Source organism: Corvus cornix, chromosome 2 (assembly GCF_000738735.6).
Source record: "Corvus cornix cornix isolate S_Up_H32 chromosome 2, ASM73873v5, whole genome shotgun sequence".
Lineage (NCBI taxonomy): Eukaryota > Metazoa > Chordata > Aves > Passeriformes > Corvidae > Corvus > Corvus cornix.
The window spans coordinates 74,786,805-74,801,366 of NC_046333.1; the positions used below are offsets into that span (position 1 = coordinate 74,786,805).

Genomic DNA, 14,562 nt, shown 5'->3' on the forward strand with positions numbered 1-14,562 from the left:
CGAAGGAAAATGAAAGAGATAAAAATTATTTATTTAACAAACACATGGGAAATGGATAATAATGCTAAATAATAAAATCTCTCGCTGTGGAGAAAAACCTGGGAAAGTGTTAGAGTCCTCCCTTTGGTCTCCTTGGAGCTGGGGCTTGGCCCAGAGCCAGGCCCTCTGTGCTCGTGGAAAGTCCTCCCGATGTGCTCTGATATTGAAGCAGTCCAGCAGAGAAGAAGGGAAAAAAAGTCTGAGTCCCAGGAAAACAAAGTTCAACTCTCCAGAGGAAAAGGAGCTGAAAAACTGGCCAAAAGCTGGCTGGAAAGTAAGCAAGCCGGGTGCTTCCCTCTGGTCTCACTCTCCTGCCGCAGCTGAATGCCTAGAGCCATCTCTATCTCTATCTCTGTGTCCTCGAAAAACATGGAAATAAACTGCAAAACTCTTTTGAAAGTTTTGTTCGGTTTTTTCTCTCCCCCCTCTCAGGCTCAGCTTAAAGGCATAGAAAGACATAAAACTAATTTCTGGGCATAGAGCAGTGATAGGGAATACAACATTAAGACACCCCAAGACACCCCTTCTTTTTTTTTTCTTTTTTTTTTTTTTAAGATAAGTGATAAAAAAGTTCACTATATTGAGATTGTTCAGAACTATTATACTATTTCTCCATTATATTCTCCAGAACTGTGCCTAGGTAGTTCTTGGGAGGACAGGGTTAAAAGCATAAGAATGGTGAGGAGGATGGTAAATTCCCTCAAGTGATCTTGCAACTGGGAAGGCCAAGGCCTGGAGAATAACAGTGTGGGAAACCCCCCATATAACGCCTGCTATTGTTTGTCCTCTGTCAGTTTTGTGAAGCAGAATTTCCGTGTAGAGATGATGTACATGTTTTGAGAGATTTGGAGACACTCTCACAGACGTGCTTTGGGAGACGTTTCTCTCCCTGTTTTGGGAGAGAGAACAAGGCAGAGATCATAAAAAACCACAAAGATCAGAGCATGGTGGTAAACTAAACTTGCACAGGCCCTTGATAGATATGTGCAAACAGCAGGGCTGCTGTCCATCAGGATGGACTGAGCCTGATGGTGCCTGCATTCCCTCTTGGGTGTCTCTGCCCAGTGTTGCTTCAGCATCCTCTGGTTAGTGAGTAATGAAATAATTTTACTCTTTGCATTTCAGACATGGGTTTGTGGTTGTTCTGGCTGCCTGCCTGTCTTGACTCAACACAGTAGTTCATTGTTATGTTGTGCAACCTATTATGATCTGTCCACTTTTTTGCTATATCCTGCAAATTTCAGATAGTTTCTTTAACTTTTTTTTTTAAATACTTTGTTTTTTTTTTTCTTTAATTCAGCAGGGAGGGTTTATACACTCTGTAAATTTAACAAATTAACTCTATACTTGTTCATTCATGTCATGCAGAAAAATGCTGGGTAGCTACCATGCAGAAAAATGCTGGGCAGCTACCCTGTGAAACTTAACTCAGTATATATAATCAGGTAGGAAAGAGTAATCCAGAAGGGAGAGTAGGGTGCCACACGTAATGGAAGGCGCAGGGTACCTCACAAGGTACAGAAATTATAAAGATTCAAATAACTTCTGCATGTTCACAAGTCATTTTTTCACTGCTGCATGTATAACCTCTCCCGCAAAATTTTAGCGACAGAGGTAAATTTAGCTATCTATGTAGAGAACTGCCGTAACAGTGTGATACTCTCAATGTCGTACTGTGAGAAAAGGTGTATTCACTGTATGTAGAGAACTAAGAATTATTGTTAGCTATCCATGTAATCTGATGAATACACAAAATCCTCATTAGTAAACAGTCAAAATTGTTATGCAAGATAACTTACTAATATCTTCTGCCTTTTTTCTGGTCTTCTACTCACCCTTTGAATGTTCCAGTCTGTCTTAAGCCTGAGAGCTTCACTCTTCTTTAACAAGACCAGGGAAAAATTTTGGTGAGGCATTCAGAGATTTTTACATGGTGGGGGACTATATTCTTCACAGCAGGGGAACTGGGAGGAGTGAGTTTTGATACCTTCTTCCTCTTCATTTTAACATCAGCTTGGAGTTATATTTTCCACGTTTTTGATTTCTGTCTGCTTAACTAGAGTTTTGGATATCCAATTACTGAACTACCAGTGGAACACAGATTGCATCTTTAACCTTCCACTTTAAATTTAGTATAGTACATGTTCACTTGGGTTTTTTTAAAAACAATTAGGATTTTTAATACATAAATATACTTAAAAATAAGACATAAGGTACGCTTATATATAGTCTCTCTGTAGCACAAAAAAATCAACTTTTCTAGCAAAAGTTGTAATGATCAGTATTCCTTTTTCCTTTTTTTTCTCTGCTTCTTTTTCAGTACCTTTCTCCCCATGAATTGTGAAAATAACAGAAAACACTCCTTTGAGTGAAGTAGTTTTGATGTTTGGGAAATATGATTAGTATTACAAATTATAATACCTGATCCCTAAAATGTTAATTGTTGGGGTTTTTTTTAAATTTAGCATTGAACTATATATATTCAACTCAAATTCCTAACCAGATCAATGGTTGCAGGACTTCATAAAGAAGACTGGATTATAAAGTTCAAAGGTATAACTGACAATAACTGCAAATTCCAGTTATAATTTAATAACTTGAAGTGTGGTCACTGCGGTGTGCAAGGGTTCTGCTGCAGGCTATGAAATAAGCAGCTTATTGACAATTTACCAATTATCTTCTTAGTTCAGAACCAAGCAATTAAATTATGAATGACTTTAGTTGACTTCACTGGGATATAATACATAAAGTAATGAACATAAATCTATAATACAAGGAGTGATGAGATTAGAATCAATTAAGAATTGATCATTTGACAAAGCTAATTTGCTTGTTTCAAATACTACTAAAATTCTTCATAAAAATGTATTGTCTTCTTTTCCCTTAAGGAATAGCTTCCACCAATAGGTTACACATACAGAGGGAAAGATTTGTTCTGTTTTGAGTTATAGTCTCTTGCAAATCTGTCTTTTTAAACTACTTGCTTCATCGCATGATGCTCTAAAGCATTAGAACTTCTGATTTTGATAAAGATATAGGAAATAAATTACTACAACTAAATTATTTGAGTTGAAGGGTCTTCTGAGGCTCAGTGAAAATACAGCTTTTTCTGCACTTAGCTGTCTTGCTACTTCTACTTTTACTAGCTTGTTAAATGGTCCCTATTATTTTAAAATGTAGCCAGAGGTTTGAATTTCATTTCTGACATCATAAGCCAGGAACAAGAGTTTTAATGAAAGAAGAGAGCCACCTTAGCAAGCTGCTTAATTCAAGGGAGAACCAAAATGGTAGGAATTATGTCTCATGGCTGATGGCCATAGGAACTTTGGCTGTAGGCTGAAGGCTGTAGGAGCTATGATAAAAGGTCTGCAGACTGTGGTAATAAGTCTAATAAGTGGCTGGAGAGGGTCCAAAAATTTGGAGAAATCAGATGGAAAGTAAGAAAAGTTTCTCACTGTGGCTATATAAGAATAGCTCTATTGGCATCAACTCTGCGAGCAAGAACTAAACAGGAACAAAATATGCTCTGCTTACTTCCAGTGTAATAAAATTAAATATTGTTCTCCTCATGAGATTCCAACACAGTTTAACCTAATTTTTCAATAAGCAACTTCAGTTCCAAAAATATCTTTCTTTTATACAAACATAGCAAAAAGGATTGAAAGACAAGATTAGAGCTGTGAGCGTCTCCCAGCTGAAAGAGAAATGGAGAAAACAGGAACGGCATTGCATAAATATCTCCCCTTAAACAAGTTTTTTGAAATGTCACACAATTAAGATTCAGTTCAAGTTTGACCAAGGTCAAATAAACAACAAAATTCTTGTTGGCAGCTATCCCAGGCAAATTTTTTGTTGCTCAAATTTGCTTTTCACAAGAGAAATTTACTAAAATTTCTTTATTAGAAAAAATTAAACAAACAATTTGTATTAAAATTACTATTTTAAATTTAGTTCTGCTGAATTCCAGAAGCAACTATATATGTATGCCAAAAAATAGACAAAAAGAGGACATAATTTAATATAGAAATAACATCCTTGGTGTAAAAGTTCAGTCTCTTGAAACAGTAAGTGGAACTTTGACATGTGCATCAGTTAAAAACGTTCATGGCCCATCTTATACATCTGTTCAATCTCATGAGTCTCAAACGACATGAAGTATGTTTTAGTATTGGATTGAGGGGTTGCATGAAGCAATATATAGTATTTTTCAAGTTGAAAATCAGATGAATACATTTGGAGTGGCATTAAAGCATTTTCTTCTAGGTTTTGAGACATATAGAAGTGATCAATCTGTGGAAAGTACTGCCTAATGGTTTTTAAATTGTTACCTGAAAGCTAATGGTGATTAACAGCTTCAGTGATGATTGATCCATCTCTTGCATACTGGAAATTGTTCCAAGAAAACTCATTAAAAATAATAACTAATAACAAAAACCTGTATAAACAAGAGCACAGTTGGGCACAATGCTCTTCTGTAGTAATTTTAATGTAATTTAGAAGGATATTACACAGAAATATGGGCATTACACAGGCGGATATTACACAGAAATTGGACAAAGCTGATAGATTTTTAAAGCTTTATTTCTTTTTCCCCCCCCTTGTTTCTTTTCTATTGTGGCAAAAATTCAAGAAGTGATCATCAGGAAGAAGAGGTAGAGAGAAATTTGAGGAGAAAGATTGGTGAAATAGTTTCCTTTAGAACTATTTAAAGGTATTTCAACTCTTTAAATTCTTTTTAAAAGGAATACTTGAAGCCAGCAAAACTATTAAAATTCTTCTGAATTCTCAGACTCTCTCCTAAGAGAATTTCTTTTGCCAAAAGTTAGACAGTTTTCAATTAGTTTTCCAGGGAATTAAAAAGAAACAAAAGTGAACCAAACAAAACCACCCAAAAAACCCCCAAACAACAAAAAAGCAAACAGACGAAAAATGTTTCTTCCTCCATTGACTCTTCCAGCACAGAATCCAGATATGCAATGTAGTACAGAACTCAGATTTCTGTTTAATTTCTGTAGTTATATATTAAAAGGTTTCCTTCATCTAATTGTCTTCAAACTTTTCCTTTATACAGTGCTTTTTATTTGTTTAATCTGTTTCTACTTTTTTTTGCTAACTTATTTTTAGAGGTAAATGTTTTGCTTTAGAGTAGACTACTATCAAACTCATCACATTTAAAGCAGGCAACTGAACTCCAACAGGAGTCTCAAAGGAGGGAAAAGGCCTTGCTGGTATGTACATCCATTAAGCAGCTGTGCTTGCCAAGTCCACGTACATTAGCTACTTTTGTAAGTTTAACAAATTTCATCTGAGCTTTCATTCTGCTGACCTAATTTAACAAGAAGGAAATTCAATAAAAACCCCTAATATTGAAGCATTATTTCCCAAGAGGCATTTAACAACAGTTCTACATCAAATAATAATGTGTGGATAATGGAATATACGTACTGATGGGACAAGAAAGTGAAAAAAGGAAATAAAAAGGAAAAAAGCCCCACACACACACAAAAAAAAAAAAAAAAAAAAAGGGAAGTAAACTCTATATTCCCTTTTCAAAAAGACCCAATAGTTTTCCAAATTTTAGGGAAACTGAGAGAGAAAATTTCAACTTTGAATTTCTTATGGTCTTTGAGAAGAAGCTTTTCTAATCATCTTAGAATACATGTTAACCCTCCTCTCTCACTCAGTATACCTTTGTCTCGAACGCAAGTATGAGTTGAGATAAATAATTTCCAAGGTGGAGGACCACATCTCCAGTTTGTACATGCTGATATAATTCAGCACATGTTATTAGTAGTTTATATTAGAACGGATTGTTCTGTGTAGTAATCAAAGTTCACAAATCAAGTAAATGTCAAAATTTTAGGAGAAAGGGAAAAGGGGTAAATGAAATGGTACATAACTTGGTTTTTATTTAGACCAGTGGAAATGGGTATCTGTGCATTACTAAGAACTGACTCGGGGCCAAAATCCTAAACAGCAGTGGCTTTTAGAAGTTGTTTGGACTTCCAAATGCTGGGAGAGAGGGGAAAATGTTCTCCTGAGTGAATATAACTTGAACACAACAACTGGCTCCTGAAAAGAATCTGTTCAGTTATTAACATGCCTGTACACACAGGCACAGAGTTTTTAAACTATGTCACTTCATAGTCTACTCACTTTAAAAATCCTGACATTTTATTATAAGCTCTTTTAATCAACACAGGCTTACTGGAAATGACTTGAGTAACACAATATCAAACTGAAACACACAAAGAATTTCTGGAATTTTTACATGTACCTTCTTTGAAAAATAAAAATATTTAAGATAACAGTGAACTATAGTATAGTGTTTTTCAGAGCACATGTTACTTAACTATTTAAATTAGCAAAGAGGAGAAAAAACAACCCAAGCTTATTACTACTTGAGTTTTTTGCCACATGTGCAAGAATATACAAGGAAATGCAACCACCATCCATGGGTTTTTTATGGATATGCTAGAAAGAATAGCAAAATGACCCTGGTTAAAGTTTGCAGAAACTACACCCTATTTAGAGGAAGAATCATAGACTTTTATGATTTACTGAAGGGAATAATTACCAAATGGTCTCACTAACAAAAACTGTAACTATTTAAATTTTGGGATAGAAGTAAAGTGAAGAGAACTTGGCTAAATTTCTCTTGCTGAAATAACATCTCATGGTTCTGTTAGATGAAGGAAGAAATAAAATAAAGCAAAGCAAAGCAAAAAACAAAAGTGGAGACAAAAAAAAAAAAAAAAAGTGAGCTGGGAGAGGCTTGCCTTCTCCCTGTGATATTTCCCACAATGAGATTAAGTTCAGTATTTCAGGATATTTGGAAAACTGGCCCTCATGTTTTTAAAAATGTTTCCTACAGTTTAAGGGTAAGCTCACATCGCTCCATATTACAAGACCATCTGAAGAACTTTCTCTGTTTAAAAGTTTGCTTCTTGTCATGTTGTAGCTCTTCTGATGCATATGATATTCCCTTTTACCATTTAAAATACCCTGGAGAGCTGGTGTTTCACCATTTGTAATTTCTAAAACTACTTTATGTTAGAGTTTCATGTCTCTTGATAATAAGATTAATAAAACACTGGAATTCTTGTAAATGAAATTGGGTGGAAAACATTTGAAGCAAAGGCAGCAGTATTTAATGTGTAAGTTTCAGCAATATTAATCCACCAGTCTAAATAAAGAATACTCTTGTAAGTTTCTAAATTGAAATTTTTTAAATGGCACTCTTACTTTTTTTTTTAGGAAGTATTCTGACAGCAGCTACCTAATATATTCAGTGTTCTCCCTTTATGGATAACCTTTACATTTCTGACCAGGTTGCTTTCTATGTTGTTATGTTTTTATATGAAGGGTACAGTAGCAGTGATGTTGGAGACTAGTGTTTGAATGCATTTCAACTTACATTGTCTCTTCTCTATTTACTTTCAGGATTTGTTTACTGTATACAGTTCAGAGATGAGCTGCTGGAAACTGCTTGGCTGCAACAGAAACTAGAGACATAAAAAATAAGAGCCAAGGAAAACAAAACTTTACGCTCCATTGCCGACTGGCTTGAAGAGCATCAGCAGTGGAGAACTATGACAATACAGCAAGTCCTATTACTTCTGCTGCTCTGGATGTGGCTGCCACATCCCTGCCATACAGAAATGCTGTTCAGAAGGACTCCTGATCTCAAACCCAAAACCTTTGGAGGACGTGCTTCAGGGAATGATGGGAAAGCAATTCACCGCCAGAAGCGAGGCTGGATGTGGAATCAGTTTTTTCTTTTAGAGGAATACACAGGATCCGATTATCAGTATGTTGGCAAGGTGGGTTTCTCATAAGGTTTTCTGTATAATTTTCAAGTGTTCTTATCTTTCCACATAGGCTTACCTTCTATGTTTTGTTCTAATGTGTAAGGAGCAGATTTCCAAGCAACATATATACTGTTTCTCCTACTAGAATCACTAACTTAATGTTGCTAGTTAGAATTATTGAGAAATATTTGAAGGAAACAAATGAAATTATTTTTGACAGATTAGTTTGTTTCAGCACATCATACCAGCCAGCAGCCCACTCAGTATGTCTTTGTTATCAAAGCGTAATATTTTATAAATCATTATAAAATAATTTTCCAACTCTGTCTCTGAATATTTCGTGTTTCATACAAGATACTGCATCTCTTTCTATGCTCATGTTTGAGGAATGCAACCTATTTTGAAGAAAAAATATTCTTCCTCTTTACCTATCCGTGAAAATCATTTAACTTCACGGAATAAAGTTCATTAGCAAACACATGATACAAATCACGTGATTAGGAAGTGAACTGCAATAGAAGACAGCAGAATGGTACATGTGACTGCGTAGCTTACTAGAGGTGTACATAAAGGACACTGGAAGTGTCCTTTAAATTATTTTCTGTTGTTGTTTAGGTTTTCCCATGTGATTTATTAAAAAATATATAATGTATACTGCCACAATAATATTCAAGCTGATACAAGATATTAATTCAAACTGGTAATTTTCTTGAAAATGAAAGTTAGTGTCAGCAGTAATGGTACAACTTAGGATCAATTGTTGGTTCTAAACACAGAAATTCAATTTTCTATAAAGCAGATTTTCAGTATTTATGTGATTTTGAACTTGAAAAATACTACAGTGAAATTCTGACTTTTTGAAAATCATGGAATCACAGAGCAGCTGATTGGAAGGCATGTTTGGAGATCACCTAGTCAAACTCCCATGATCAAAGGAGGATAAGCTTGAGCTTCCTCAGGTCTATGTCCTGTCAGATTTTAAGTAGCTTCAAAGGTAGAGGCTCCACAATCTTGCTGGGCAAACTATTCAAGTGTTTGACCACCCACCCAATAAAAGGTTTGTTCCTATACTTAAAGGGAATTTTTTGTATATCACATTGTGCCTATTGTCTCTTGTCACATCGCTGGGCACCACTGAAAATAAACTGGGCCCGTTTCCCTCACTTCTTCCCGACAAGTATTTATATACATTTATAAGGTCTGTGCTGAGCCTTCTCCAGGCTGAACAATCTCAGCTCTCTCAGAATCTCCTCATATGAAAAATGCCCTAATTCCCTATTCAAATTACTGGCTATTTGCTGGACTCCCTCCAGTAGTTCTTTATTTCTCGTCATGTGGGGAGCCCAGACCTTGACACCAAAGTACAGACATGTCTCACCAAGGCAGAGGAGAGAGGAAGGATCATCTCTCTTGACCTCCAGGTGATGCTTTTCCAAATGGAGCCCAGGGTGCTGATGACCTTTGCTGCAAGGGCATATTTCTGGCTTCTGGTCAGCTTGCTGCTCAAAAAGACACCAAGGTCACTTTGCAAAACTGCTACCTAGCCAGTTGGGCCCCAGTATGTACTTGTGTATGGGATTATTATATTATAAAACATTTTGCAGAAGAATTAAAGACACTGGAGGATTTGTGAAAGGAAATGCTTATTAAAACTTAGGAAATTTAAACACTACGCAAAAATTCAAGACTGCAGGCTTATAAATGAGTAAGTTTCCATTTTTTATTTGTTGCTTTGAGTCTGTAATATTAGCACTAGCATTTAAATAATGCAGCCATTTCCAAAGCATGTTGAGAGTCTTGTAAATAGTCCCTATATTTATTTCATGCAGTTCTCAAGTGTAAAGTCAGGACTCCCAAGTGTTCTGAAGCAAGTAGGCCAGTTCCTCAGTTTGGATCAGATTGACAGCTTACAAAAATTGACGTTACCCACAAAATAAGAAGGGTCACTGTATCAAAACACTATACTATTGTATTGAAAATATATTGCTTACAGAAGTCCTAGGAGATAAACAGCTTGCCAGGGCACTCTGAACTTCATATTATTTAAGTACCTTCAGAAGCATGCTGATTTTTTTTTTCCTATTGTATTATTTTTGAATACTTATGATTTCAAATCACAAAGTGGGAGTGGTGTTACTTAATTTTCTTCCCGTCATAAGTTAAGGAATACTCTTTAGAGGGGAAAGGGTTAACACTTTTTAGACTAACTCACCTGCATTAGAAAAAGAGAGCTGTTGATACACATCAAACTATTTTGGCTGAGAGAAAATAAGTGTTTGCAAATGAGAAGTGATAAGTAAAGATAAGTAACATGACAGATTAAGAGTACAGAACTGAGAAGAAACTTGATGAGCATTTAAGACAACCCTTTCATCTATTTTGCTCTGCCTAGACTAAAAGAGTTGTTAATTTGAGGAAGAAAATTTAAAATTAAACTGAGTATACAAAGTTGCCCTGTAGCAATTTTCTGACAAGTTTGGGAAAACACATATTGTGGGAGTGTGTCTTGTTTGGTTCAGTCCAGGTCTCCCCTTTGGGTTTCGTGTTACTGTACCATCCCAGTTTATACCCTCCTGGTTTCGTGTTCATAACCCTGCTTTCTCTATTTGTCTCCTCCCAGACCCCTGCCAATCGCTCCGGCACCCCTCCCAAGCTTCTAGAAAGTTCTGGCAGGGGCATCGAGTGATTGGTCTTGGGGGGGAGGATCCCTCCCTTCCTTTCCCAAGATAGGTTCCCTTGTGTGTCCCTCATCCCGCAGACCCGTCCTACTCCTTCCCTGATTCAATGCCGTGGTCATCCCTCCCCTGTCGCCAGTCCCCCATAAGACCCCTGGCAGGCGGGCTCAGGGTTGCTCATTGCTGGGCACCCGCGGGGGGCGAGGTCCCCTGTTCGGAGACACAATAAACCTTCTGGACTTCATCCACAATTGAGCCTGCTTCCTTCTTCCACCACCTGCCTCTATTGCCGCGGTCCTGTGGAAGGACCCACGAGCCAGACCTCTGGTCTCCCGGATTCCGGAGGCTGGCCCCCGCAGCCTGCTGCGTCCAGAGCTGACCGGGCAAAGTGGGAACTGCTCCAAAAAGGACGCAGAGGCAACATATAAAATGAAAAAATAAAATACACATATAAAATTAAGAGTATCATAGCATGCTATTTGTTTAGGGAGAGTTTTACACAAAGGAAGCTAATGGAAAGAGATATAAGAGGAATTAAAAATAGATTGTTACATTAATTAATGTTTTAGTCTGATAATCCAAATTCTCAAATTATTAGGTAAATAAATAATTACTGATTAAAAATTTTTTACATAAATGTTATAGTATCTATCTCCTTTCCCTTGTTTTTGCACTTACCTTTCCAACAGCCATCTCAGTTCTATACTCAAAAGATTTCTGGATGTTTCCTTTCACCTGATTCTATCCAGAGACAAAATTATTTCGATAGGTGGGTGACATGAAATGCCACGTTCCTGTTAATTTCTCTGCGACACGTTTGAAGATGGTGTTTGGAAATTTTGGGAGATAATAGGAGCAAAAGTTAGAACTCAAAGATTCATGGCCAAGGACTAAGAGAGAATTTTTGTGTAATTTCTTCAGTGGAAGAATCAGTAGCACTTTCAAAGCTAATTCATCTGGGTTTATGGTTTACATATTTTGGTTTCTGAGCTCATGACTGATACAATTTTTCTTGTTTCTTAACCTGCATGTATATATCTGTCAGGGAAACTTGAGAACTGTTGAATATCACAATACTCTTGAAACAAGTGTCTACAATTCACAGTGCAGTTTAGGCATTCATTCATTCACTGTTTGGGTCATCTTGAGAATGTTGAACTAGAATAATACGATGGAAATGAGGTTCAATGAATGAATGAATGGGATACATAATCCCCTAACAAATGAAGTACTTCTTATTTAAGTCAACTATCCTTGGGAGATGGTGGCAGAGTACATACTGACTGGTTATCACATTCCCAGATTTCTTTAGATCATGGAATTTATTATTATCACAAGAAAGAAGATGGTCATCCTTTCTTTCATGTAATACACAGCATCCTTAGGGCAGAAATCCAAATTATGTAAGTGATTTTTGTATATGCAGAACCTCAAATAATATTTCCAACTGTATTTCTTGTAAAAGTGGAAGTCATAAAAAAGAGCCATGTTGAAAACCAAACCTGTACATATATATTATACTATTTGTCTTTGAGGTATCTTTGTAAAAATATACTAGAAGAAAATCTGAGTAAAAGTGGTCCTCCTAGTTTCAGATAAACAATGCAGGAATGTTCAAAAAGAAGTAAAAATATCATATCAGAAAATACACTTTATTAATATTATGGAAAGCTGATTCATAATTTTCATTTCTATTCTTAGTATACAGTTCCAAGGCCCATTTATTATTTTTCAAATAAAGTGCTGCAATTAGAAAGTATTACACATTTTCAAACCTTTCTGAAAACCTTCAATTTACTTTGAGTATATCCAGAGAAAAAAAATCTTTTAAGTCTAAACCTTACTTTCTAGTAGTTTCCACCTAAGGGAAGCACTACTGTGCATCAATAATATCTTAGTACTGTGTGATTCACAGATAAATTCTTTATCCACATTGAAGTTCATTTTCTCCCCTTATTATCTCACCAGATCTTGTCAATTGTTTAGTTTTGCAGATATTTTCCCCACTTAGCTTTCTGAGACAGATATTGACTTTTTCTAGCAATTTCCATTACAGTAGTTTTATTGCATGAAGGATCAACTGACACAAATATTTCAGTACTTTGAGAGACTGAAGTTCTTAGTAACACTGAAGTGCTTTTTAGTATCTCAAAGGATAATTTATCTTATATTTGCACATAAATGTATGTAAAATTTGTGTGTGTCATAGTAGAACTGTTACCAGAAAGGATTATCCTGGCAGTATTAACTATCACATGCTTGTAAGTGTAGTCATTATCTTTGATGGTGTAAAGAGAAGAACATGTCAACCTCACTTAGTTCCTTTTCACTTTGAGAATCCCAACACAGACATGATTCTGAGGAAAAAACTTAGCAAGCTGTGCGTGCATGACACATTTTCAAGAACAGCAGTTACAGCTTTAGTAACTGTCTACTGACACTGTGGGTGATATACCATGTAACAGTCATAAACGTGTAAAGCAGCAAAGCCACAGATGTTGCTTGTATTTTTCTTTCTGAGGAAGCAACTACCAAAAGCATTGGTTTTGGAGAGGGCAATACAAAATACCATGTTTTGATTTCAAAGGATTCATCATCAGGTGTGACAAAAAAAAAAAAGATCCCAGTGAAGTGATGCTATTGTAGTGCTAAGGTGAATACTTACCAAATCCTTTTAAAAATCTCCGCATTTTGGTTTCTGAAGAGTGTTTCTACCATAGGTTTGCTGCTATGAGAGACTAAAGAGTAGGACTTTGAATTGCAAATGCTAAGGTGCAGGCTTAATATTTGGTGTGAAGATCTGACTGAGAGATATAAAATGCCTTTCCTTTGAGGTGAAGGTAATCAGCTCCGTGGCACTCAAGTTCTGCAGAGGTTGAATTTTCAGCTAGAGCAGATTCTTGTGACAGAGATCAATAAAAAAGTATGGAAAGGGAGGGAAGATATTTTGCAAACTGAATAAATGAATAGTGATCTGTCAAGGTGAAAAAGGGCAGCTAGTCCTTTAGTAGTTTCCACGTGAGGTGTTTTTGGTGTAACTCTACTGGAAGCAAAGCCCAAGTTTTTCACAGCTGTGTATCTTCAAAAACCTTATCTTACTGAAGATACTTCAGTGTGGTGAAATTGACATTTCAGACACAACAACATTTAGAAATGTATTTCTTTCTCAGCAAGACTTAAAACATAGACTGTGAAGAGGGTTATTTAAGGGACCAATTCATTTCAAGCATATGAAAGATTGCTTTTGGGGGTACATGTGTGACCTCCTAGATATTTAAGAACAGGTCAACAATGTCAGAGAGAAATATTGCTTTCCCATAACATCAGAGACATCAAAAGCTTCCCGTAGGGTTGTCCTGAAGGCTGATTGATTCTTAGTGAGTGCTGAGAAAGATTCATTCTCAAAGTCTGCTGGGATTCAGTTTAGTAGGAAGTTTATAACTGCTTAGATTCATTTTCTGTTTGCAAAAGGACTATTCCTTTGGAAACCTCAGTGTATGCCAGAGGCTCTGATTTCTTGCTTCATGAAACAGCAGCAGAAGGTAGTGGTGACAAAGAGCTAACCAGGCTGAATACTAAGGTTTTATTCTCATAAATAGTGAATTGTTTGTTAGCTACTATTCTGGATGTACCCCTACAAGACATTGTGTTTTGCTGGATGACACAGAACAGAACTGACAGTTGTTGAAGAATGCAAAGGCTTTGTAGTGTCCATAAGTCTTTTAGTGATGACCAAAAGACCCACAGTTGTTGTGTGCCTGAATTCAAAGTCAGATATATTTGTTCGAAGACTGTAGCTTCACAGCCCTGGACAGATGTCTGTGTATGTTTCTTTAAAGTGTTGTCTCCTCAGAAGGAAAGAGGGATTAAGTCACTTGAGTAGGGCGTACTGAGGGCATATTTAAACCAACTGCTTAAGGGGATGATTCCCACTGTCCAAATTATCTTACAATGTTTTTGCTCAGATGTGCCACATACTGTAAATGAAAGACCTAAGCGAACAATCCCAGTTGCCTCTTAAGACTGGTAACATTTTG

The 14,562-nt window shown here is 36.4% G+C and overlaps 1 protein-coding gene across 3 annotated transcripts in view; it reads left to right on the top strand.

The window, feature by feature from the left end:
• The window catches only part of CDH10 (cadherin 10), a 99,681-nt gene that overhangs the window by 32,576 nt on the left and 52,543 nt on the right, over positions 1-14,562 (top strand). For all 3 annotated transcript variants that reach the window (XM_010400172.2, XM_010400171.3, XM_039549246.1), the window contains exon 2: positions 7,483-7,862. In XM_010400172.2, coding sequence (XP_010398474.1) covers positions 7,632-7,862 — 231 coding nt within the window. In that variant the 5' untranslated portion in view covers positions 7,483-7,631. The remainder of the gene's footprint in view (positions 1-7,482; positions 7,863-14,562) is intronic.